The sequence below is a fragment of the Dama dama genome, chromosome 4 (genome assembly GCF_033118175.1).
Source record: "Dama dama isolate Ldn47 chromosome 4, ASM3311817v1, whole genome shotgun sequence".
NCBI classification, from domain to species: Eukaryota; Metazoa; Chordata; class Mammalia; order Artiodactyla; family Cervidae; genus Dama; species Dama dama.
In genome coordinates this window covers 55,260,027-55,283,040 of record NC_083684.1, presented here as the reverse complement: position 1 = coordinate 55,283,040, position 23,014 = coordinate 55,260,027, and the positions used below count along the sequence as shown (strand labels likewise).

The 23,014-nt window shown below is 50.0% G+C and overlaps 2 protein-coding genes and 1 non-coding gene across 7 annotated transcripts; 2 read left to right on the top strand and 1 right to left on the bottom strand.

The window, feature by feature from the left end:
* The first annotated feature begins 31 nt into the window (after nt 1–31).
* EXOSC5 (exosome component 5) lies at nt 32–8,914 on the top strand. The gene is made up of 6 exons (XM_061139374.1): nt 32–247; nt 4,426–4,539; nt 5,068–5,189; nt 6,525–6,665; nt 7,649–7,738; nt 8,456–8,914. Exons 1-6 carry the CDS (start codon nt 100–102, stop codon nt 8,546–8,548), a joined length of 708 nt encoding a protein of 235 aa, XP_060995357.1. The 5' UTR covers nt 32–99; the 3' UTR covers nt 8,549–8,914.
* A 2,013-nt stretch (nt 8,915–10,927) lies between these two features.
* Nucleotides 10,928–21,212, bottom strand: TMEM91 (transmembrane protein 91). 5 transcript variants are annotated; one of them, XM_061135672.1, is made up of 4 exons: nt 21,161–21,212; nt 14,009–14,232; nt 11,801–11,950; nt 10,928–11,268 (listed from the first exon to the last, which is right to left on the bottom strand). In XM_061135672.1, the coding sequence occupies exons 1-4, from the start codon at nt 21,168–21,170 to the stop codon at nt 11,110–11,112; spliced, it is 543 nt and encodes a 180-aa protein (XP_060991655.1). In that variant the 5' UTR covers nt 21,171–21,212; the 3' UTR covers nt 10,928–11,109. The 5 variants fall into 5 exon arrangements, with proteins under 5 accessions (XP_060991655.1, XP_060991661.1, XP_060991645.1 ...); XM_061135678.1 differs by lacking the exon at nt 21,161–21,212 and adding an exon at nt 15,723–15,834; XM_061135662.1 differs by lacking the exon at nt 21,161–21,212 and adding an exon at nt 15,435–15,596.
* Nucleotides 14,396–14,468, top strand: TRNAG-CCC (transfer RNA glycine (anticodon CCC)). The gene has a single exon. It is a non-coding gene; the product is annotated as a tRNA-Gly (tRNA).
* Nucleotides 21,213–23,014: the final 1,802 nt, after the last annotated feature.

Below are 23,014 nucleotides of genomic sequence, written 5' to 3'. Positions count from 1 at the left end.
CCGCGGGTCGGCGCATGCGTACTGAGTACGCACTTCGGACGCAAGCGCGCACTTCTGGGCGGAAGCAACAATCCCCGGCTGCACGTGGGCTCCGGGGCGATGGAGGTGGCAGTGCAGACTGAATCCAAGATCCGGGCTGATTCTGGGACAGAGCACGGCCCTCGGGGCCCCGGCTGTAGCCTCCGGCACTTTGCCTGCGAACAGAACTTGTTATCCCGGCCTGATGGCTCTGCCTCTTTTCTGCAAGGTAGGAACTACGTAGGTTGTATTCGTTTTGGGGGGCGGTTACAGTGTACTGCGCTAGCTGGTAAAATCTCTCCTGAACTGGTGCAGTTCTTGCCGGGGTGGATACACCTGCATACGCAGGTAGACATATGTCTCTTCCTCTAGACTAGCAAGGAGAAGATTGTTAAGTACGCAGAATGGGAGAGGGCAGACCGCCTCTAAAGAATGAATACTCCAGAATAGGGGAAATCTTCTTACCCGGGTGTCTCCCTTGACTAGGTTTCTCTCCGGTTTCCCACACACGCACCCTGGGTCCATACATCCCAGGCTGAGGCAAACCTGTTTGTTTGCATAAATACCCTGTGGACTGTCAGATCAGCACTTCCGGTTTACTCCCTAGACCGGTGGCGTATTTTTCATCCAAATAATTACTTCTCATACTGATGGTGATGTCCCCAGCCCCACCTCCTGGGTAAATGTCCCTTTGACTGGGATACACAAATCTCCCTATATCCCTAAGATTGGGGCAGTTCTTACCTATTACGGAAATATCCCCTTTTCCTAGCTAAACAACTCTGAAACTAGACTCAAATCCCTGACCCCTCTGAGGGAAATATTCCTCTGGAGATAGGCCTAAGGGTCACTCCCATAAATGCTTCAGACCCTGCTCTAGGGGTCTGAAACCCAGATACAAAACCTGCTTTCATTCATTCTTTCAGTGAACATGTACCTTTGCTTAGTATTGTTCTGGGCACTAAGAATAAGTAAATAAAATTTTTTTTAAGTCCCTGCCATAACGGATTTGACATTCTTACATTCTAGTCAGAGAGACAGGCAAAAGATAAGTAAAATATGTAGTAAAAAACTGGAGAAAAATACAGTAAGGATGTAGAATGGGGTGTGTCAGAGAGGGTTGCAGTCTTAGTTAGGATGGTCAGGAAAGGCATCAACTGAGATGGTACCTTTTGAATAAACACTTAAAGATGGGACTTGCTAAGACTCTGAGCTCCCAATGGGTTCAATCCTTGGTCAGGGAATTAGATCCCACATGGTACAACTAGGAGTTCGCATGCCCCAACTAAAGATCCCATATGTTGCAATGAAGACCTAGTGCAGTCAAATAAAATTTTTTTAAGTCAGTTTTTTCCCCTAAAATTGGCTTTTTGCTGGGGTGGAGGGGGGAGCAAACCCCACAGAGATCAAGAGGAAAGCTTATGAAGCATTAGGAACCACAGGACCCCGAGGCCAAAACTTGCCTGATGTGTTTGAGTCACAGTCAGGGGAACAGGGGTGCCTGCAGCAGTGACAAGAGGTGGAGTGGAGGTAAGGAGGCCTGCCCCTCATATACAGTCTGGTGACTGAGAATGGAGCCGTGTGACATGCTCTGAATATATTTTTATAGATTTTAGACTTTCTGGCTGCAGTGTTGACAGCAAAGGGCATGGGGAAAGGAGGAGAGGAGGGTGGCTCAGACCACAGTGGAAGCAGTACAAGTCGTGAGAGTCTGAAGATAAAACTGACAAATTGCAGGTGGTTTGGTTTGGGGGTATGACAGAGTCAGGGATGACGCTAAAGTTTTTTACCCAGACCAGCTGTGCTGGGAGAAAATGAGTTCAACTGGGAGCATTACATTTGCAGTGCCTAATAGACTTTCCCATGGCAGTGTGGATTCGGCAGTAGGACATACAAGACTGGAATTTGGGGGTCCTTTGGCTCTAGATGGCAGTTCAAGCTACTGATTGGATGGAATCACCAAGAAAATTGATATAGATGGAGAAGAGAAGAACTTAGAACTTAGCCCTGTGCCTTCTAGCCTGGGTGGAACTAGGAAAAGACATTGAGAAGGAGCATCTAGTAAGGTAGGAGAAAAACCAAGAGAGGGCAGTGACCTGGAGCCCAGAGAACGTGTTTGAAATGTAAGGACCAACCAACTGTTTTGGTCCCGCTGAGAGACTGAATCATGTGAGGATGGACTAGACCTGTGGGTTGACAACTTGGTTGTCTGTTGTAGGTGGTGCAGCCAAGAGTCACTCTGGGACTTCCCTGGTTAAGATTCTGAGCTCCCAGTGCAGGGGACACGTGTTCGACCCCTGGTCCAGCAAGATTCCACAGGCCTTGCACCACAACTACTTGAACCCACACACCTTAGAGCCTGTGCTGCACAAGACGAGAAGCCACTGCAGTAAGAAACCTACGCATCACAACGAAGACCCAATGCACAGCCAAAAATAATAAGTAAAATTTAAAAAAGAAAAAGCTGTTCCAGTGGAGGGGTGGAGTCAAGGAGGAAAAGAAAGAGTCAGTGAGCGGAGACAGCTCTTCAGGAGCTTTGCTGTAACAGGATAAGATAGAAGGGCCAGGAGTTAGATGGATGTGGGGCCCAGAGGGGAGGGAATTGCTAGAGCCATGGCCTTGGGAAGATGAGAAGGGAGGCACTCTTGTGCCCAGGTGAAGCACGGACAGCGCCTTTGGAGTAACAGGAAGGAAGACCCCAGTGTGGATCTAGTTCTGCTTGGATAATTTCCCCTCCAGAGTCCCTTCTGGAGCCAAGAGAGTCCCTCAGTTGTATGGCAGCTCTTCCTCCCCAGCCCCAGAACAAAAAAGCTTCTACCTGGGACCTCCCCAGGCTTAGCTGTCTTGCTCAGGGCAGCTACCTAGAGGTTCTTAGAATTTAAGAAATACTGAGCCCCTTGTGTGTTCTAAAAAAGAAAGAAATACTGAGCCCCTTGTATGTTCTAAAACCCCAAAGCCCAGGACCCTGCAGCAGGGTCCTCTGCAAACCCTCACTAGACTCTCCAGTGAGGTTAAAAATGCCAAGCCCCAGAACCTACCTACGCCAACTAAGGTCAGCCCTCTTTGTCCTTATTGTTTAGTCGCTCAGTCGTGTCAGCCAGGCTTCTCTGCCCATGGGATTATCCCAGCAAGAATACTGGAGCAGGTTGCCATTTCCTCCTCCAGGGGATCTTCCTGACCCAAGGATGCCAGTCCTTAAAGTTCTGCAGTGAGCCCAGTGTGCATACAGGGTTGAGAACTACTGTGTTCACTAGTGGGTTTTTGTTTTTGTTTCCATTTTATTTCTGTTCTTTGGTCAGGTCAGGTTTTAATTGTGGCGCATGGGCTTAGTTGCTCCACGGCATGCACGATCTTAGTTCCCTGATCAGGTATTGAACCGGTATCCCCTGCGTTGGAAGGCGGATTCTTAACCACTGGGCCACCAGGGAAGTCCCCTTTAGTGGTTCTTTGTAACTGAAATAGAGTAGAAAATATCCAAGTACATCAAAGCAGTAACAGTAACAGTTATTTTGGGAGGCGTCTGTTCGATTTACATCCACACAGATTTGTGTGAGTTTTGGGTCCTGAAATGTATTTGAGTCTAAAATGTATTTCTTACAGGGAGTTAGGATCAGGAATGTTTGGAAGCTGCTCTTGTAGTCCAGTCTACCCATTTTGCTGATGGGAAAACTGAGGCCCAGAGAAGTAAGCAAAATCAGCTGAGATTACAGAGCCAGGAGGAAATAAGCAGGTGTCAGGACCCAGCCCTAGACATTCATCCCTTTCTCAGGTGTCCTGACTGCTGCAGAGTTTGGGCATGTGAGCCAGAGGGAAGAGAACTTGGCCTGGGGGAAGCTTTGGAAGGAGAAGTTGGGACTAGTAGCAGTAAGAAAGAGGAAGGTTAGCACTCAGGAAGAACTTCCTGTTAAAGTTTATAATAGTAGCTAAAGTCCTTTGGGCACTCAGCAAATTTGCAGACAGCATCCTAAGTGTTTCTGTTTTTATCTCATTTAATCCTCATAGCTGTGAAGGATGTTCTGTAGGTGTTTGTGTTTGTTTTTTGGGTTTTTTTTCTGGCTGCACCGGGTCTTAGTTCCAGCATGCAAACTCTTAGCTGTAGCATGCAGGATCTAGTTCCCTGACCAGGGGTCGAACCCAGGTCCTCTGCATTGGGAGCGCAGTCTTAGCCAGTGGACCACCAGGGAAGTCCCAGGGATACTGTAGTTATCCTCATTTTACAGATGAGGAAGTGGAGGCAGAGATATGAAGCAAATGCTCAAGGAATCACTGCCAACAAGTGGTGGGCCAGAGTGAGGGTGACGTGGGAACCCCTGGCCGCCCAGCTCAGGGCCCACCATGTTAAGTGCCTCGTGTCAGACCCCAGAGGCAGGGAAGATGTGGGTGAGCTCTCCCACGCTGTCTCCCCAGGGGATACCTCCGTCCTGGCCGGCGTGTACGGGCCAGCCGAGGTGAAGGTTAGCAAAGAGATCTTCAACAAGGCCACGCTGGAAGTGATCCTGAGGCCGAAGACTGGTCTGCCTGGTAACTGGTCCTCTCGCCCAGTATCCCCGTCACTGCCCTTTCTGGTCTCCACTCCTCTCATCTCCCCTCAGCTATTTCTGTCTTTTTCACCAGCTGTCTGCCTGTACGTCTCTATCACTTTTCTCCCTGTCTCTCTCCATCTTCACTCCCCACCCCACTTCTTTCCTGGCTCCATCTCTCCTCCTTTCCATTAATCTGTTTTTCCACCCTTTTACTCTCTGCCCCCCTCACTCCCCAGGGCCAGGTGCACTGGGATGGGAATGGACAGCAGCATGACATGGGAGAGCTCTGAGGTTCTCCCCCGCCACCGAGAGGCTCCCTTGGTGGGTGCTGGAGGTGGCAGGCATCAAGTGGGTGGCAGTCAGGCCCCACCTCCCTCCCCCTGGGACTCCTCTGTCATCCCTGCAAGATCTTTCCGGGCTGAGACTGCAGGCCCTTTTCTGGAGGCTTGGTTGGGGCATATGGAGACAGGTGAGCCAGCTGGACAGGAAGAGCCTGACAGTCCAACCCCACCCCTGATTTCTGCAGGCGTAGCGGAGAAGAGCCGGGAGCGGCTGATCAGAAACACATGCGAAGCGGTGGTACTGGGAGCGCTGCACCCCCGAACCTCCATAACTGTGGTGCTGCAGGTCGTTAGCGATGCTGGCTCTGTATCCTTTCCTCCAGGAAGTCCTCCAGAATCTCATTGACTGCCCTTCTTGCCGATGGCCATGTACACACCCTCTCCTAGTCTGCTTGACAGATGTCAACTTGTAGGAACAGCAAACACGGCTTGAGTGTTTACTATGTGTCAGGCAATTTATACAGCATGGACAATTCACACTTCTAGTAACTGGCAGTGCCAGGATATGAGCCCAAGCCATGTGGTTCTAGAGCTCAAGGCCCTAGCAGCTGGGTCCTCGTCTCATGTTTCAGGTGAGGAAACCAAGGCCAAGAGAGGGGAGTTCGCTTACCCAAGGTCACACAGCTGGAAGGCGACAGAGGCTGAATTCACATGCAGAATTCACATCTCTGACTCCAGAGCCTGTGCCATTGACCTCATCTCTGATCCTGAGCTTGAATTTGAGGCTCAACACTGCAGGAGCCCTGAGTAGGCAGAGCCTTTGGTTCAGCAGCTCATCCTTGGAATGTGGCTGCAGTTTGGATGCAAGAGGCAGAGGCCCAGAAATGGGCATTTCTAGACAGCTTTGTGGGTGTGTGTGTGGCCCTGCGTTGGGCAGATACTTCACAGATGGGGGAAGCGGATCACTGTGAACCCACTTCACAGATGGGAGATAATGGAGGGGCAGTGGCAGAGGTGGGGCTGACTGATTGATTGTAAAGCTGGGCCTTGGGGGGGAAAGACTTGAGGAAACTAAGCTGGGGCTAGCTGTCTGACTCAGACCTGTGCTCACCTTGCACAGGGCCAGGGCCACACCTCTCCCCTGGACTGCAGGCTCCCTGAGGACACTGACTCCTCCCTCCATCATCCTGCCAGTCTGTCACCTGGTAGCACTGCTTGCTCAATTGCCCAGCCCTGGGCCTGGCTCTGCCACTGCCTCCTTGTTTTATCTTGAAAGGCTTCTGACCTTTGTTTCCCTGAAGGTGCATACCTGCTGAGTATCATTGTGATCCCTGACTGAGGCTCAGAGAGAGTAAGTAGCTTGTTCAAGGTCACACAGCTTAGAGGTAGCAGTTCAGGTTTGGAACCCAGGGATACTAGATCCCAGGATTACTCTGCCTTTCTGTGATCAATTAGATGTCTGGTGTTCACAGGCACTGGCCTGGTGAACCGGAGTCATGGATGTGTTCTGCTGACCAAGCTTCAGTAGAAACTCTTAACATGGGAATTCCCTGGCAAGCCAGTGGTTAGGACTCTGCGTTGTAACTGCTGAGGGCCCGGGTTCAATTGCTGGTGGGGGAACTAAGATGCCACAAGCCACATAGAGTGGTTAAAAAAAAAAGGATTAAAAAAGAAACTCTTAACCACTGCCTGTGGCACTCAGCTCCTGGCCTGTTGCCTGAATGCTGCCTGCATGGCCCTGGTGGACGCCGGTGTGCCCATGCGGGCCCTCTTCTGTGGGGTCACTTGTGCTCTGGACTCTGATGGGACCCTCATGCTAGACCCTACTGCTAAACAGGAAAAGGTAAGGATGAAGGGCAGGGTGATGAAAGGCCCTGGGCAGGCACCCTCCCTCTCCTCCTCTGGGCCTCGCTTCTCTGAAACAGTTGGCTGGTACCACCTCAGGCTCAGCTGGCAAGCTCCGCTCTGTTCCTCTGGGCAATTGCTAGAAACCCAGCTCTAACCCGCTGAAATGACAAGGGAGTTGATTTTAAGAGGTTCAAAAACAAAAGCAAAAAATCAGAGTTTCTTCAGTGGCTCAAGTTCACAAGGTGCTGGGGCTCCGGTTATTCCCAGTTATCTGCTCAGGACTGTGACAGTCACATCCAGTTGGGAAAGCAGAAGGAAACCCCTTGAGGGCTTCAGACGGTAGCGGGGGGATTGAACTGGTCACAACAGCCATGCTGGAAGAGCTGGAGAAGCAAAAGGGAAGAAGGGAGGACCCCTCCACCCCGAGATGAGAAGCCTGAAGCCAGCTCCTGCTGGGTGCTGTTGGGGACACGCGAGCAGTCAGATCTAATGGAAACAGCCACCCCATCTCCATAATGACTGTGGCAGGTGATAAGCCCCAAACTCCTGTGAGGACCTGGATGCTGCTTTCTCCTTTCTTGTCTCCCACCAGATTCCCGCTAGAACCAAACTGGCAGGGGAACCTGGGAAACAGAGCTTGCTGGCTTCCAGCCCCAGAGAACAGAGCACTGCTGGGAGGCACTGGGGGATGACCATTACTGTGGCTGCTCCTCTGGGGCAGGATACTGTGCTTTGGAAACCCCTGTTGGAACCATGTGATGGGATCACGTGGGGAGCAATTCCCCAGGGAAGGGGTGATGTGTAGACTCCCCTCAAATAATATACTTGCTACGTGAGGGCCTGGCTGCAGAAAAAGCAACCCCCTCCCACACACACACACACACACACACACACAAGCGCATGCCTGCTTTGGGGCCAGCTGTGATTGTATCTGAGAGGAAGGTCCCAGGTCTTCCACCTTGTACCTCTCATTCCTAGGAGGCCCGGGCAGTCCTGACCTTTGCTCTTGACAGCGTGGAACGGAAGCTGCTGATGTCCACCACCAAGGGGCTCTACTCCGATGCCGAGGTACCACTGCACGATTGGGGGTGAATGCCAGATCCTTCCCACCCACCTGACATGAGGTCCAGTCACTATTCTAAGAGGCTTAAGGGGAACCCCTTCCTTGCACCCCTTCTGTAAATAGGAGTTTCTAAACTTTGTGGCCATAGAAACCTTTGTGGGAATTTGAAAGGGAAGCCCAGTTTATGAGAAGAGGGGCTCAGGTGGAAATCAGGACACAGGGCACTTGAAGGCCTCCCAGCTTCCAGCTCAGAGCTGTGCACCCCGGAGTTTGAGGTGTCTGAACAGAGTTTGGCACCTGTTGGGCCAAATAATGGTCACCAAGAACATTTACCACCTGGCCCTCCTGTGAATCCAGGTATACACGGCAGTAAAGATTTGGGATCTTAAGTTCCATGACTTTTAAGAGTATTTGGAGTCACAGGGCCTCTGGGTCTAAAATTCCAATCTCTCTGGGTCCGGAGCTCAATAAGCCTGGGAATGCTTCCAGGGGGCAGGATGCCTGATGCTGTTGGTCTGAGGGCCTGGAGCTATTTTAATCAGCCCTGAAGCCTTCTCTAAGGAGGCCATGAAGTGGGGAGGATAGGAACGCACATGGAGTAACCCCCTCACCACCACCCTCCCCTGGGGAGAGAGGCTCCTAGTGGAAGGGGAGGTGTTAGGTTTGGGGGGCTCTGGGAGTCAGGTGGGGGCCCCGGCACTGACCCCCCTCTCCCCTCCCAGCTCCAGCAGTGCCTGGCTGCGGCCCAGACTGCCTCCACACACGTCTTCCGCTTCTACCGGGAATCGCTGCAGAGGCGTTACTCCAAGAGCTGAGGCAAGCCAGGGCAGGCCGCCCCTCCCGCCACCTCCAGCGTCAAAGAAGCCAGCAGGCCAGCCCTGGCGAGAAGAGAGTGGCTATAGCCAGCCCCCTGGGCATGGGGGACGGGCACAGACCCCACCCCACTCCAGGAAGACACTGGTAGGGTAGTGCATTCACTGAATGAAGCTACTCCTTCTAACAGCCCCATGAAGCCGAGACTGCAGTTAAGAGTGTGCAAAGCCTGCTGGGTGCTAAGGCCTCAGCAGTGAACGAGGCCCAGGTTCGAGGAATGGTGAGGTGATAGACAAATAACGGTAGTGTGTGTTGGATGGTGGATGCTATTTAAAAAATAAAACAATACAAAAAATTTTTTAAAGGGGGATTTAGGTGAGTTCATGGTGGGGGAAGGGGACAGATTCAGTCCATCAGTTGGGGACACCTTTGTGGAGAGGGGGCATCCGAGGGAAGTCCAGAAGGAGGCCAGGGATGAGCTTAGGGACTCATGGACACATGGGGGGGAGGACCCCTTGGCAGAGATAGGCAGAGGTTCAAGGACCAGCAGGATGGCTGGTGTGGCTGGAGTAGAGGAAAGGAGGGCGGTAGGGAGGGAAGAGATGGTCAGGGAGACAACGGGCTTCGTGTGCCTTGGAGGGCAATCTGCCCCTGAGCACTGCCTTTATCCAGCAACCCCCTGAGGTGGGGCTGTTACGATCCCTATTTTAAGGTAAGGAAACAAACTTAGGAGCCAGTTAACTACCGGAGGTCACTAGCTAGTTAGTGGTGGAACACGGGTCCCTGCTTGGAGTCCAGACCCAGAGCCCTCACTATTCAGACCCCAAGAGACTCGGCACACTCTGGACCTCAGGTCCCTGACGGTGAATGGAAGTGGCCAAGGCCTGTTGGTTCTCAGTCGGGTGGTAGCACCCCATAAGGGGCTTCTGGAAACAGGTATGTTTTCAGTTCTGATTTGACTGATCCCCACCCTCAGATTTGGGGGGCAGGAGCCAAGAAGATGCAGCATCCTGCAAGGAATAACATTCCCACAGGTGGGCCACATGCCTGCCAGATCCTGTCTGCCACTGGTGTTTGGGGGTTTATGGTGAAAACGACGTGTTGGGGGAGGGGGTCCTTCACTGCAGCTTCACATGGGTGCACTGACTCACAGTTGCCCCTTTGGGCAGGTGTCATTTTCATCCCCAGTAACCAAGGAAATGCATAAATAGCTTGAAATTATGCTCCGTGAAAATGCTCAGGAGAGCGTAGACAGTGAATAATGTTTTCTTCTAGCAGGATTAAATGGCAGTGTGCCTGTGCATGCTTTGGTAGTGCGCCACTCTGCAACTATGGACTGTAGTCCACCAGGCTCCTCTGTCCATGGGGTTCTCCAGGCAAGAATACTGGAGTGGGTTGCCATGCCCTCCTCCAGGGGATCTTCCTGACCCAGGGATCAAACCCACATCTTTTCCATCTCCTGTATTGGCAGGCATGTTCTTTACCACTAGTGCCACCTGAGAAACCCCAAAATGGCGTTAAGTGAAGAAAACTAAACAGCTCTCACTTCATTACTTGATAATATCCAGCCGGGGGGCGGTGAGGGGGATGGCCATGGCATGTGGGATCTTAGTTCCCCAACCAGGGATGGCACTGTCGTCCCCTGCATTGGAAGTGTGGAGTCTTAACCACTGGACCACCAGAGAAGTCCCTCAGGCCCCATTTAATGTATCTGACAAGCACGTTAGGCACAGAGCTATTTTGCCTGCTAGCGCTTTGATGCTTTGAGGCTCCAGCCATCCCAATCTCAGGCTGTGGGATGCAGCTGCCTTGGACCCCAGGTGGGCCAATGAGAGGGTGCCTGGCAAAGACAACCTTGGTGGCAACAGAGTTTTCCGCTCCCATTTTCCTCCCCCAGGAGGGGGAGCCTGCACAATGGAAGCCAAGAGATGGGGAGACCAGACCATTTCACTCGACACCCTGAATCCAGTTCTCTCTCTGTTTTCCTCCCCTTTGTTGTGTAAGAGAGTTGGATTTCTGCCACTGCTGTTAAAGGGACTCAGAAGGAGACTGCTGTGTAGACCGTACGACTCATTTGGTGTCTATAACTGCTCCAGCTGTGGGGGAAATCAGTCCCATTTTGCAGATGAGGAAAGTGAGGCTCAGACCACACGTTACACAGTGAACTCAGAGGAGGAGGGACTTGGAACCTCGCTTTCCCTAATTCCCTGCCCACCACCCATGTTCTGAGAGAATATTCTGCCATCTGGGGGCCCTCTGAGCCTCCATGGATTCTCCCTTCTCTGGCTCTGAGGTGTCCAGGAACACCCGGGGGGACAGCCTGTCACTCTGGCCCCGCCTGTCCACCTGCCCACACACTCAGACAGACACAGGTTTGGCGGCAAGAGTGTCTGGTGTTTAATCGCTCTCTGCGGCCTCCAGGGAGGCGGGAGGGAGGGGGCGGCCCAGCCCACTCCCGTTTCTGGATGCTGCCGCTGCCGCCCGTCCACCGGGACTCTCCACTCCAACCGCAGACGCGCTGGGCAGCCGGCCTCTGGGTTCACAGCGGGGGCCGCAGGGGCAGCTAGGGCGGGTCCCGGGAGGCGAGGTAGGCGGCCAGGGTCACCAGGGCGGCCGCGTACGTGCACACACCCAGCCCGACGGCCAGGACCCCCAGCAGGAAGGCTCGGCGGGAGGCGGCCCCTGCCCCCTGGACGTCCCCCTGGGCCCAAGCCTTGTTGGTCTGTAGAGGCGTTGGGCAGCGGTGACTCAGGCATCCCCTCATCCCACCCTGCTTCCCGCAGCCCAATCCCTCCTCCATCCCCCACACCCTTGTATTCATATGTTCCAAAAACATAGCGAGCAGCTACCGTGGGTCAGGCACAGCTGGGCACTGGGTTTACTGGGTGACTAATAAAAATAGACATATATTACTATATGCCACAGTTCCAACTCATTGAGCCTCACAATGACCCTGAGGTACGAATTAGTCATCCCCATTTTACAGATAAGGAAAATGAGGCACAGGGAGGTTAAGTGGCTTGACCACCACCTTACCAGAGGCTGGGGGGTGGGCCTAGGAGTGGAGCTCACTCTGCACTCCCCTCTGTGACAAACACGCCTCGTTTCACTTCTGAATATTTCTACGTGAATCCTCTTCACTTCCCAACCCGCCCCCCCAACCCACCCAAGCAGGGCTCCTCTCATTTGTTTTCTTTCAAATGCCATTTTCTCTTTTATATCCAGTCCCCTCTCAACCCCACCCAGAGACTGACCTTCTGGGCCAGGCAGAAGGCGGCGATGCCCAAGGGCCAGAAACAGCACAACATGGAGAAGACAGCCAAGCCGAGGTGGTCGTGGGGTAGCAGCGGGGAGAGGAGGCCACCCCCATCCCAGTCCGAGTCACTGTCACTGGATGAGACATCCTATGGGCAGGAGACAGCCTGAGTGGCCATCTCCATCCCCCTTCCCTGCCCCGCTGCTCTGCTCCCCATGCCCCCAAAGACACCAAGAGAGAGAAATGTTCCCAGAGTTAGACTTGTGACCCCTCTATATCCTGGATGTCTCCGAGGGGAAGCTTTGGACCCTGCCTCCTGAGAAAAACGTCCCCCATGCTCAAAAGCTTTGAGTTCAATTTCAAGAAGTTCACAGGTCCAGCCACGGGTGGGTACTACACCTGCTCATAAGCCCTGAGTTAAAAATCCCTGAAGTAGACACAGAAACCAATGGGGACGGGAACCTGCAAAAAGATGGAGATCAGAGGAGAGAGCTCTGGTGGCCTGAATTACTAGGACAAACCTGCCTGCTGAAACCACAGGTTCTAGGTTAACATATATATATATATCAGTTCAGTTCAGTCGCTCAGTCATGTCTGTCTCTTTGTGACCTCATGGACTGCAACACGCCAGGCTTCCCTGTCCATCACCAACTCCCAGAGCTTGCTCAAACTCATGTCCGTCAAGTCAGTGATGCCCTCCAACCATCTCATCCCATGTCATCCCCTTCTCCTCCTGCCTTCAATCTTTCCCAGCATCTGGGTCTTTTCCAATGAGTCAGTTGGAATTATATATATATATATATATATATATATTTAATCTTGCATCAAATAGCTCACAAGACTTTAAGGAGTTACTGTAAGGCCAAAACTGAAGTGAAAATAAAAATCAATTTAACAACGACAACAAAAAAAATTAACAGAGAAGGTCCCTTCTGCCCAGCAGGCATTTCCCAATCCCAGAAAAATTAATCTTTCACTCAGACCCTGAACTATATTAAAAATGATCTCTGAATGGCAGTGCCCCTGGGCAGTTGACAGAAGCAGACCAAATCCTTTCTGGACAAGGTACTTTCATTCTAACCCTCAAAACCATTTTTCAAATACAATAACCAACATGCCATCAAAGATAACCAGGTACGCAGGAACAATGGAGGAGAACTAGCAGGCCCTGAAAGTCTTCAAATATTGGAATCATCAGACACATAACCATGTCAAAGTGAAGCTTACTGCCACAGTGTGGCGGGCTGTTACTAAAAATGGCCATAACCACCTCTCCCCTCCCACAGGCTCTTCTTCCAGTGTGACTGATAATCTTCCCATCAAGGGGTGAGGTCTGTGTCCACTTTCCTTGAGTCTGGGCAGGCTATGATTCATCTGTAATTGATAGAATGTGGTGGAAATAATACCACACGACTCACAAGCCTAAGTCAGAAAAGGTGAGGCAGGTTCAGCTTTGTTGAAACACTCCTGCTGGAGGGCTGGAGGCACATTTGGAGTGCTGTCCTGAAGCTTACGTGCCATGAGCCCAAACCAGCCCACATGGGGTGACTCCTGCGAAAGCCCTGAGACCACATTAAGAGAGAGATACCCAACCAGACCCCCCTGCTGCTTCAGACACTGACTGTTCCACTTCTGGCCACTGGCTGGCCTCGACCTCATGAAAGACCCCGAGGCAGAACCACCCAAGTCCTCCCCAAATTCCCAACCGATGGAAACCATGAGCCATGATAGTGATTGTCGTTTTAAGCTACCAAGTTCTGGGTGATTTCTTATACACCAGTAGCAACAGGAAAACCATGCTTTGCAAATAAAAGACAAGCTTGAGAATACGGACACGGAATAAGAAATGATAAAAAATGACATTAACTGGGGGGGAGAAAAAAAGAGCTGCAGAGATGCATCACCTTTAGAGAGACGGACAGAGAGAAAACAAGGGGGTCAAAAATGATTGGGAAGAAAGAGCCAAAAAGAACAAAGATGAGAGACGAATCTGGGGAGAAAAAGGTAAAGAAAGCAGGGGAGAGGAGGAACAGGAAAAACCACAACTGGAAACCCAGGAACATGCACGCAGTTGGGAAGTGAGACTCCAGGCCAAAGATGGGCACTACACCTGCCAGCCTGCTGGATGTTGGCCACAGCTGGGTTTCCCTCCAGCCCCTTCCCCCAGTTCCCACTAGGGAGCCTTCCTTAGTGGTGCTGCTCCTACCTCAAAGTCGGGGGTCCCTGGCTCCCCTAGTCCTGCACTCACAGAAGGAAGAGATGGTGGCAGGAACTGCCAACCCTTCAGCGACTCCACAAAGGCTGTCTCTCGAAAGGGAGGCCCCAGCTCAGGCTCACTGGACTTCTGGATGGGAAGCTCACCACCCACCAGTAGGGGCTGTTGGAGCTCTCGAAGACTGGGGCTCTCCATGGCTGGGGAGAGGCTCCTTCCTAGGGGAAGGGGAAAAGACAAGACAATGTTAACAGTTTCACCTTCATCCCTCCCCTGACTCCTGGCTTTGGAGAGACTCCAGGCAGAAACTAGGTAGCTGAACCATTCTAAGACCCATTTTACAGATAGCAAAACTGAGGTCTAAAGAGTTAAAGAGGGACTTCCCTGGTGGTCCAGTGGCTAAGGCTCTGCACTCCCAATGCAGGGGGCCCAGGTTCAATCCCTGGTCAGGGAACTAGATCTCACATGCCTCAATGAAGACTGAAGATCTCGTGTGCTGCAACTAAGACCCAGCATGGCCAAATTAAAAAAAAAAAAAAAAAAAGAGTTAAAGAGGATGGTCCAAGTTGTGAAAAAAGAAAAAACACTCAGGAATCTGGACATTCAGTTCTGGGCTTCTCTCTCCTCAGGGCAAAACCACATACCTGTTCCACAGTTATTCCAAACCATGCTTTACACACTTACTTGGCCCAGGAACTACACACCCATCCTGGGTTCACCCTCCCATCCCTCTCCAGCACAGCCATCCCCAGTGATGTTTAGTCCACACACCCCCTGTGCCCCCCAAGCCTGCATACTCAATACCCAAGTCCCTGCCACACATACCCATCCAGGCAAGCCCAATCCCCACCTGTGCACACCCATGTCCCAAGGGAGTTTGCCCCAAACAACATGAGCTCCCAGGAAACACCCCTCTGAGGCCTGCAACCTTCTTACACACTCACCCCAAACAGCTCGTACATTCATCCTAATCCCCTCAACATCAGAATTTCCCCAGATGTACCTATATGCACTGTAGGTACCTATATGTACCTACACGCAGACAGAACACTCTCCCGTTTCCATCACTTCCCCTGCACACCTGCCCCAAACACCAGGGTCCACACACCCCTCTCTTACTCCACCCACATTCATGACCCACACCCACCTGCTCCCCAGACACCTCCTGTTTGACCAGAATCCACCGCTGCACTCCTCCCCCAGAACACCACCAACCCACCACACACTCCACTCAACCACAGACAATATTCTTCTGGCCCTCACGATCGCCCGGGGGGAGAGGGGGGTCCCCAAGTCTTCTGCCCTCAGTCCAAACCTGGCTTGAGCCGATTTCCTCGCCAAGGTTTTGCCTCCCTGTCCCCAAACCCAAGACCTGGGCTAAAAGTGGTGCCCCCGGCCCGCAGCCGCGCCCCTCACTCACCGCCCACAGCCATAGGCCGGGACCACCTGGGTTCCCTGCACCGACACCCGACCCGACCCTGCCGCCCAGGGTGGGGACACTCAGTGAGCCCCGCTCTCCCCGGGGTCCAGGCCTGGCTGCGGGCTCGAGGTTTCCACGCTCAGCCCGGTGCCCCTCTCAGCGCCCCCGGCCCGCAGCGCGCGGGGGCGGGGATGGGGGCGGGGCGGCGGGCTCCCGGGCTCCGCCCTCCGTGGAGGCCCGGGGATGAGGCCTTGAAGGCCGACGTCAGCTCCGGGCGCGGACCCCTACCTTCCCCGGTGTGGAGGAGCGGGCGGGAGTCTCTGAGAACAGCGGGCCCTGACTCCCCGAACCCAGACCCTAAAGCTGCAGGACGGAGGAGGGGGCGCCCCGATTCTCCAGGGCCTTCCTGGCTTGGCCCCGCCTCCAGCCCACCGCCCTCCCCGCTCCCCAACAGTCAAAGCAGCAACCCCAGCTAACTGTGGGCACGGTTCTTAGTGCTTTACATACACACGTTCTGTATATACACGGACACGTTTGTTTCTGAGAACGACCTGAGAGGCACTATCACTGGTGGTCCTGTCGTGCCCAGGAGGAAACAGGAGCCGAGAGTTAGAGCTTGCCTAAGGGCGCGCAGCAGGGTCACTGAGTGCAGTGACCCACGCCCTGCCCCTGCGTTAGATGGGCTGCATTCATCATCTCACAGATTCCTCTCTATTTCTCTCCCTATTCTGCACATCAAGCAACTGAGGCTGAGATGTGTGTGAGTTCACTGGTCCAAGGTAAACAACTAGTGCCAGGACCCACAGGCAGATTCTAACCCAAGGCTGTATTTCTTGCTGGCTGCTAGAGGGGTGAAAACAGGCAGAAGGTGAGGTGGGGGCTTCCAGGTAAAGGGCCGGCGGTGGGAGTGGACCAGGGATGGTGTGCTGGTTATCAGGTGGTACAGGCGGTGGTTATGAGTTATCGTTTGGACCCACACAGACCTGAGTTCCTTTCCAGGCTCTTCAAAGCACTTGCTATGTGACCTCTGCATAATAGCATCACCTTTTTGAACCCCAGTTTCTCCATTTGTAAAATGGGGTAAGTACTCCCTGACTCTTAGATTGCGATCACATATATAAAGCACTTTAATTAGGTGCAATAACACATGTCCAGCATTTGCCCCAAACTAGGCACTCTGAACGTGTTTAATAGTGCTTAGGGAATAGAATTATTTATTAATATAGTCATCATCTTCAGTCTGATGAAGGGACTCTTCTCACGCTACAGGCTTCGACCTCCTTCAAGGAGGCCACCCAGCTTGCACTGGCTTCCCTGTCTCTCGGAAGCCCTCCATCTCACCAGTCGCAGACAGCCAAACTGGAGGATTCCCTTCCTGATGTGGGGCCGGCCAGAGTTCTCTCGCTCCAGGGCTCTGGGGCTCCGTGCCAAGAGTCCAGACGCTGGAGTTGGCACGGGCCCCACTCCCAGGGAGAGCAGATGGTGTCTGGAAGTGCACTTGGCTCAGCCAGAGATTCTGGCTGACAACAGGCGGGGAGACCCACGGGAGGATAGAAGAGGAGAGGGAGCAGGACTGTTCTATCAGGAGAGATAACCTGTTACTCCTTATCTCCTTAACCTTGCTCTTATCACTGTGAAACATACTACATACTTTGGCTGTTTGTAGTTTGAATTCCCCCACATCAGTGCCAGCTGCAGCTGAGCTGGGATTTGCTCTCTCTTGTTCACTGCTGCGCCTTGGGGCCTAGAACAGTGCCCGGGTGCAAAGCAAGCCTTGAATACCTATTTGTGGTGTGGGCACATGAATTCTTACCAGCTTCCCTTTGTTACTGAGGCTGAATCGGTACATTTTACTGAGGCTGAATTTACTGATTTTTACTGAATCCCTGAACAATATGGGGCCCCCCAACCCTGTAGGCCATCCTAGAAATTGTGGGGGGGGGGTTTTAGTCACGCTGTATGCAGGATTTTATTCCATGGATGGAATCCACACCCCCTGCAGTGGAAGCGCAAAGTCCTGACCACTGGACCACCAGGGAAGTCCCACACCCTAGAGATTTATTCACTTCTCTACATTCTCTGGCCACCATCAACCTTGTACAGTCTCCCTGCCCCTTCCAGGGTTCTTGGGCTTTGTGATGGTCCTGAAATACTGAACGTGAAATCCCAGCCAGGATTATCAACAGAAGCCTAAGCCACTGAGTGAAAGTTTGATGAGGAACAGGACATGTATTTAGTCTCAAAGGATCCCCCCACAGATAACTTATTACAAAGGGGAAAAAAAAAAACAGTATTAATGAACAATGTCAGCAGACACCACTTAAATCAGGTGGTAGAAGTGAACATCAGCAGTATTGGAAGAGATCAACATTGTGTGCCTACTGACGTGCACTTGAAAAGGAAGGACATGACATCATTTCTACAATGCTTCTGCCAAAAATGCATCATCTGAATCTAATCATGAGAACACATGGGACAGAGCCAAATAGTGGGACACTTTATAAAGTAGCTGATCTGAACTCTTCAAAAATGTCAGTATTGGTATAAAGTAATTAGCCTCCAACTAATAAAAATAAATGGAAAAAAAATGTCAGTATTAGGATTTCCTTGGTGGTCCAGTGGTTAAGAATCCACCTTGCAATGCAGGGGACAATGCCAAGGAATAACTAAGTTCGTGAGTTGCAACTATGAAGCCTGCACGCTCTGGAGCCCATGTGCCACAAGTAGAGAGCCTGTGTGCCACAACTGAGACCTAATGCAGCCAGATTAAATATACATATTTAAAATGTCAGTGTCATGAAAACGAAAACATAAAAATCTAAAAGTTGGCAGCCTGTTCTAGGTTAAAGGTGACCGAAGAAACATGACCGGCTTCCTAGGTGGTGCTAGTGGTAAAGAACCCACCTACCAATGCAGGAGACATAAGAGACTTGGGTTCAATCCCTGAATCGGGAACATCCCTAGGAGGAGGGCATGGCAACCCACTCTGGTATTGTTGCCTGGAAAATTCCATAGAGAGAGGAGCCTGACGGGCTACAGTCCATGGGGTTGCGAAGAATCGGACATGACTGAATCTGCCTGCAGTGTAGGAGACCTGGGTTCGATCCCTGGGTTGGGAAGATCCCCTGGAGAAGGAAATGGCAACCTACTCCAGTATCCTTGCCTGGAAAATCTCATGATAGAGGAGCCTTGTGGGCTGCAGTCCATGGGGTCGCAAAGAGTTGGACATAACTGAGCGACTAACACTTACCTACATGACAAATAAACACAAAGTGTGATCCCAGATGGAGAGCACATGGTGACAAGGTATGTTATTGGGACAATGGGAGAAATTTGAATATAAACTATGAATTAGATGATAGTTTTCTATCAATATTAAATTGATACTTGGGGAAATGTTAAACTGGTATTATGGTTATATAGGAGAACCCTCTAGTTCTTGGGAGAATTTTACTGTTAAAATAATATTATGAATATAATATATGTATATGTGTATATATGTGTGTATATACATACATATATATATATATATATATATATGGAAAGAAAATCAAATGAAAAAATTGAACGAAACTTCACAAAAAGAGGAAACCAAGGTTGCAATGAGCATTTAAAAAATTACCCAACTAATCATCAGGCAAATGCAAATTAAAATCACAGTGTATTACCAATACACCCCCATCAGAATGGTTAAATGATAGAAGAAGCCACCAGGAAGTACTGGTAAGGATGTGGAGCAGGGGAACTCTCACACATCTAAAACTGGTTCAGCCACTAGGTTGAATGAGCATCCAAATTGGTTCAACCACTAGGAAAACTCCTGGGCAGTTTCTACTATAGCTGAACATATCTTGTGTGTGCGTGTGCGTACTTAGTCATGTCTGACTCTTTGTGACCCCCACGGACTGTAGCCCACCCAGCTTCCCTGTCCATGGTATTTTCCAGGCAGGAATACTGGAGTGGGTTGCCATTTCCTTCTCCAGGGGATCTTCCCAACTGAGGGATCAAACTCATGTCTCTTGGGTCTCCTGAATTGGCAGGTGGATTCTTTACTAATGAGCCACCTAATGACCCAGCAATTCCAGTCCAATAAGATATAAACATATGTCCACCAGAAAACAGGTTCCCATCAACAGATAGACAAAGTATAGCATCTTCACACAGAGGAAACTATATAGCAGAATGAAAGAACTACAGCCACATGCAATGGCATGGAATAAATTTCACAAGGCACTGAGCAAGAGATAGCAGACACAAAGCAATACATACTGCGAAATTTCATTTATATAAAGTACAAAACCAGGCAAAATTAATGCATATTGTTAGGAGTCCAGTTAGTGGTTTCCCTTGGGGGCATCCTGGATGAGGCATGAAGGGCATCCGTGGAGGCTAGCCATGTTCTTTTCATGAGTTGAGTTCTGGTTACCAGGTGTGTTCAGTTAATGAAATTTAATTCAGCTGTTCGCTTATGATTTGTGCACATTTCTGTACACATACTGCCAAACATTTATTTTTGAAAATGTGAGTTCGATCTAAAGATATGGATAACCTTTCAAGATGTATCACTGAGTGAAAAATGCAAGATGTGGCAATTCCCTGTGGTTCAGTGGTTAGGACTAGGCTCTTTCACTGCCAAAGATGGGTTCAGTCCCTGGTCAAGAAACTAAGATCCCACAAGCCACTCTGCTTGGTCAAAAAAAAAAAAAAAGCCAAGATATAAAAGAGGATGAACAGTCACTCTAATAATGAGTACAGCATTTCCTCCAAAAATTAAAAATAGACTTACCATATGACCCAGCAATTTTGCTTCTGGATGTATACCCAAAAAAACTGAAAGCAAGGTACTAAAGAGATGTGTGTATACACCCATGTTCATAGTAGCTTTATTCACAATAGCCCAAAGGTGGAAGCAACCCAACTAGATGAATGGATAAAGAAAACAGAGTGTATATCTAAAAATATTATTCAACTTTAGAAAGGAAGGAAATTCTGTGATGTCCACTTTGTAATGTATAGAAATACCAAACCATTATGTTGTGCACCTGGAACTAACATGGTGTTGGAGGTCAACTATGCTTCAAAATAAATAAATAATTGCCATATAATTTTGAAACACAAGGAAATTCTGACATGCACTACAGCATGGCTGATCCTTGAGGACATTATGCTAAATTATGCTAAATGAAAAAACCCAGTCATAAAAGGACAAATATTGATTCCACTCATATCGGGTACCTACAGTAGTCAAATTCATAGAAATAGTAAATAGGGGGTTTCCAGGGGCCAGAGGAAGGGAGGGAGGGATGGGAGTTTTTGTTTAATTGGTATAGTTTCAGTTTTGCAAAATGAAAAGAGTTATAGAGACATTGCACAATTATGCGAATGTACTTAAGGCCACTGAACTGTTCACTTAAAAATGGTTAAAATGGTTAATCTTACGATATGTTATCACAATTGAAAAGACTTTAAGAATAAAAACTACATAAAGAGATATTCAGTGTGCTTCTTGTAAAAAATATGTAAAATATGCCATCTCAGTAACAACAACATGAACAGTAAAAACTATCAATAATAACAAACATTTATAGTGCTTCTTATGTGCCAGGCACTACCCTAAACTCATTAGGCATTTGTATTATTATTATTATTAGGCATTTACATTGTTATTATTGCTGCATAACAAATTATCCTCCAAAACTTTAGTGGCTTAAAACAAGAAATCCTACCATCAGACATAGTTTCTGTTGGTCAGGAATCTGTTGATGGCTTTGTTGGCTGACTCTGGGTCAGGGTGTCATGAAGTTATAGTTGGCATGGTGGCCAGCTGCAACAGTCACCTGAAGGTTTGCTGCAGCTGACGATCTTCCAAGAGAGGTCTCACATGGTGCTGATTTGTTTGGCTTTGGTTCTTCCCCATTTGGGTCTCTCTGCTGGCTGCTTCCCTGCTGTCGCATCGTGGTGGCTGGGCTCTCTCAAGGTGAGCCGTGCAAGAGAGAAATGGAGGCGGACTCCTCAATGCCTTTTATGGCTTAGTCTCAGAAGTCACACAGCAACAACTGTACCACGAGCTACTGGTTAGGAGCAAGTTACAAGGTGCAGCCTATACTCAAGAGGGGCAGGCTCCACTGCCTAGTGAAAGGAGTGTCAAGAATCTGTGGACATGTTTTAAATGTCCAGTTTCATACATTCATTAAATTCTGACCACAATCTAACACGGTGGGTACCATTACTCATTCTCCTGTTACAGACGAGGGAACTGAGGGCTAAAGGTCAAACAGAAGGGCCAGAACTAAGACTTAAATCCAGGTAGTTGAACTGGGAAGCATTTTCTTAATCACTAATATTACCAGTGGGAAAGACACCAACTAAAGAAAAAATATTTAAGAAGGAGCTTTTTATGAGACTTCTGTTTGTTTGTTTTGGGGCCACGCTGTGTGGCATGTGGGATCTTAGTTCTGAGACCAGAGAATGAACCCTGTGCCCAGTGAAGTGGAATCAGAGAGTCTTAACCACTGGATGACCAGGTGAGTCCCATGTATAGGACTTTGATGACTGGCTGGACGTGGGACGTGATGGAGTTGAGGATGACACCTATGACCTCCATATTCCTTTGATACTGGGAGATGAGATGTGTATCCAAGAGAAGTAAGACAGCAGGAGGTGAAGAACATAAAGTTTTGGGACAGAGCGTGAGATAACTATGGGTTTCCCAGGTGGCACAGCAGTTAAGAATCTACCTACCAATGCAGGAGACATGGGTTCGATCCCTGGGTCGAGAAGATCCCCTGGAGTAGGAACTGGCAACCCACTCCAGTATTCTTGCCTGGAAAATTCCATGGACAGAGGAGCCTGGCAGCCTACAGTCCATGCAGTCACAAAAGAGTCAGACGCGACTGAGCACGTAGCACAGGACAGAACTATAGTCAATTTGGTTTAAGGATAAATGATTTTGCCCTAATTTCTTCATCTTAAATAAAACTGATAATTACCCACCCTGTGGAATATCTGTGGGCTTCCCTGATGGTGCAGTGGTAAAGAATCCACCTGCCAATGTAAGAGACATGAATTTGATCCCTGGGTCAGGAAGATCCCCTGGAGAAGGAAATGGCAACCCACTCCAGTATTCTTGCCTGAAAAATCCCTATGGACAGAGGAGCCTGGCAGGCTACAGTCCAAAGCGTTGCAAAGAGTCGGACACGACTGAGCACACACATGGGATATCTAAGGATTAAAGGAGATCATGCTTACAAAACAATCAGTTTACAGTGGCTGGCACAGAGAGATCACTTGATAAATGGTAGCTTTCAAATATACCTATTAGTGAAATATTATCGAATTATATATTGAATTATTTTTTTTATATAAATACTATCTGTGGAGCCCTACACTAAGGTCACAGGTGTAAAGCCTTGTACCGAGTCCACAGATGTGAAGGCCCGTACTAAGGTCATCTCAGGAACTGACCAGAGTCCCCATAGCAACCATTGCCATGAGCACCCCCCAGATCTAAACCACTCAGTTCCCCGACCCCATATTAGGTAAAAACACCCACTCCATTATTCACCCTACAGCATCCTAAC

Excerpts from the sequence above, each read along its gene's own strand:
- EXOSC5 (XM_061139374.1), top strand. The coding sequence starts at position 100 with ATGGAGGTGGCAGTGCAGACTGAATCCAAGATCCGGGCTGATTCTGGG. Across the intron at positions 248-4,425 it reads CTCTGCCTCTTTTCTGCAAG|GGGATACCTCCGTCCTGGCC; the intron begins GTAGGAACTACG and ends CTGTCTCCCCAG. Across the intron at positions 7,739-8,455 it reads GGCTCTACTCCGATGCCGAG|CTCCAGCAGTGCCTGGCTGC; the intron begins GTACCACTGCAC and ends CTCCCCTCCCAG.
- TMEM91 (XM_061135662.1), bottom strand. Across the intron at positions 11,951-14,008 it reads CAGGGACCCCCGACTTTGAG|GATGTCTCATCCAGTGACAG; the intron begins GTAGGAGCAGCA and ends TCCTGCCCATAG. Across the intron at positions 11,269-11,800 it reads CCTTCTGCCTGGCCCAGAAG|ACCAACAAGGCTTGGGCCCA; the intron begins GTCAGTCTCTGG and ends ACGCCTCTACAG.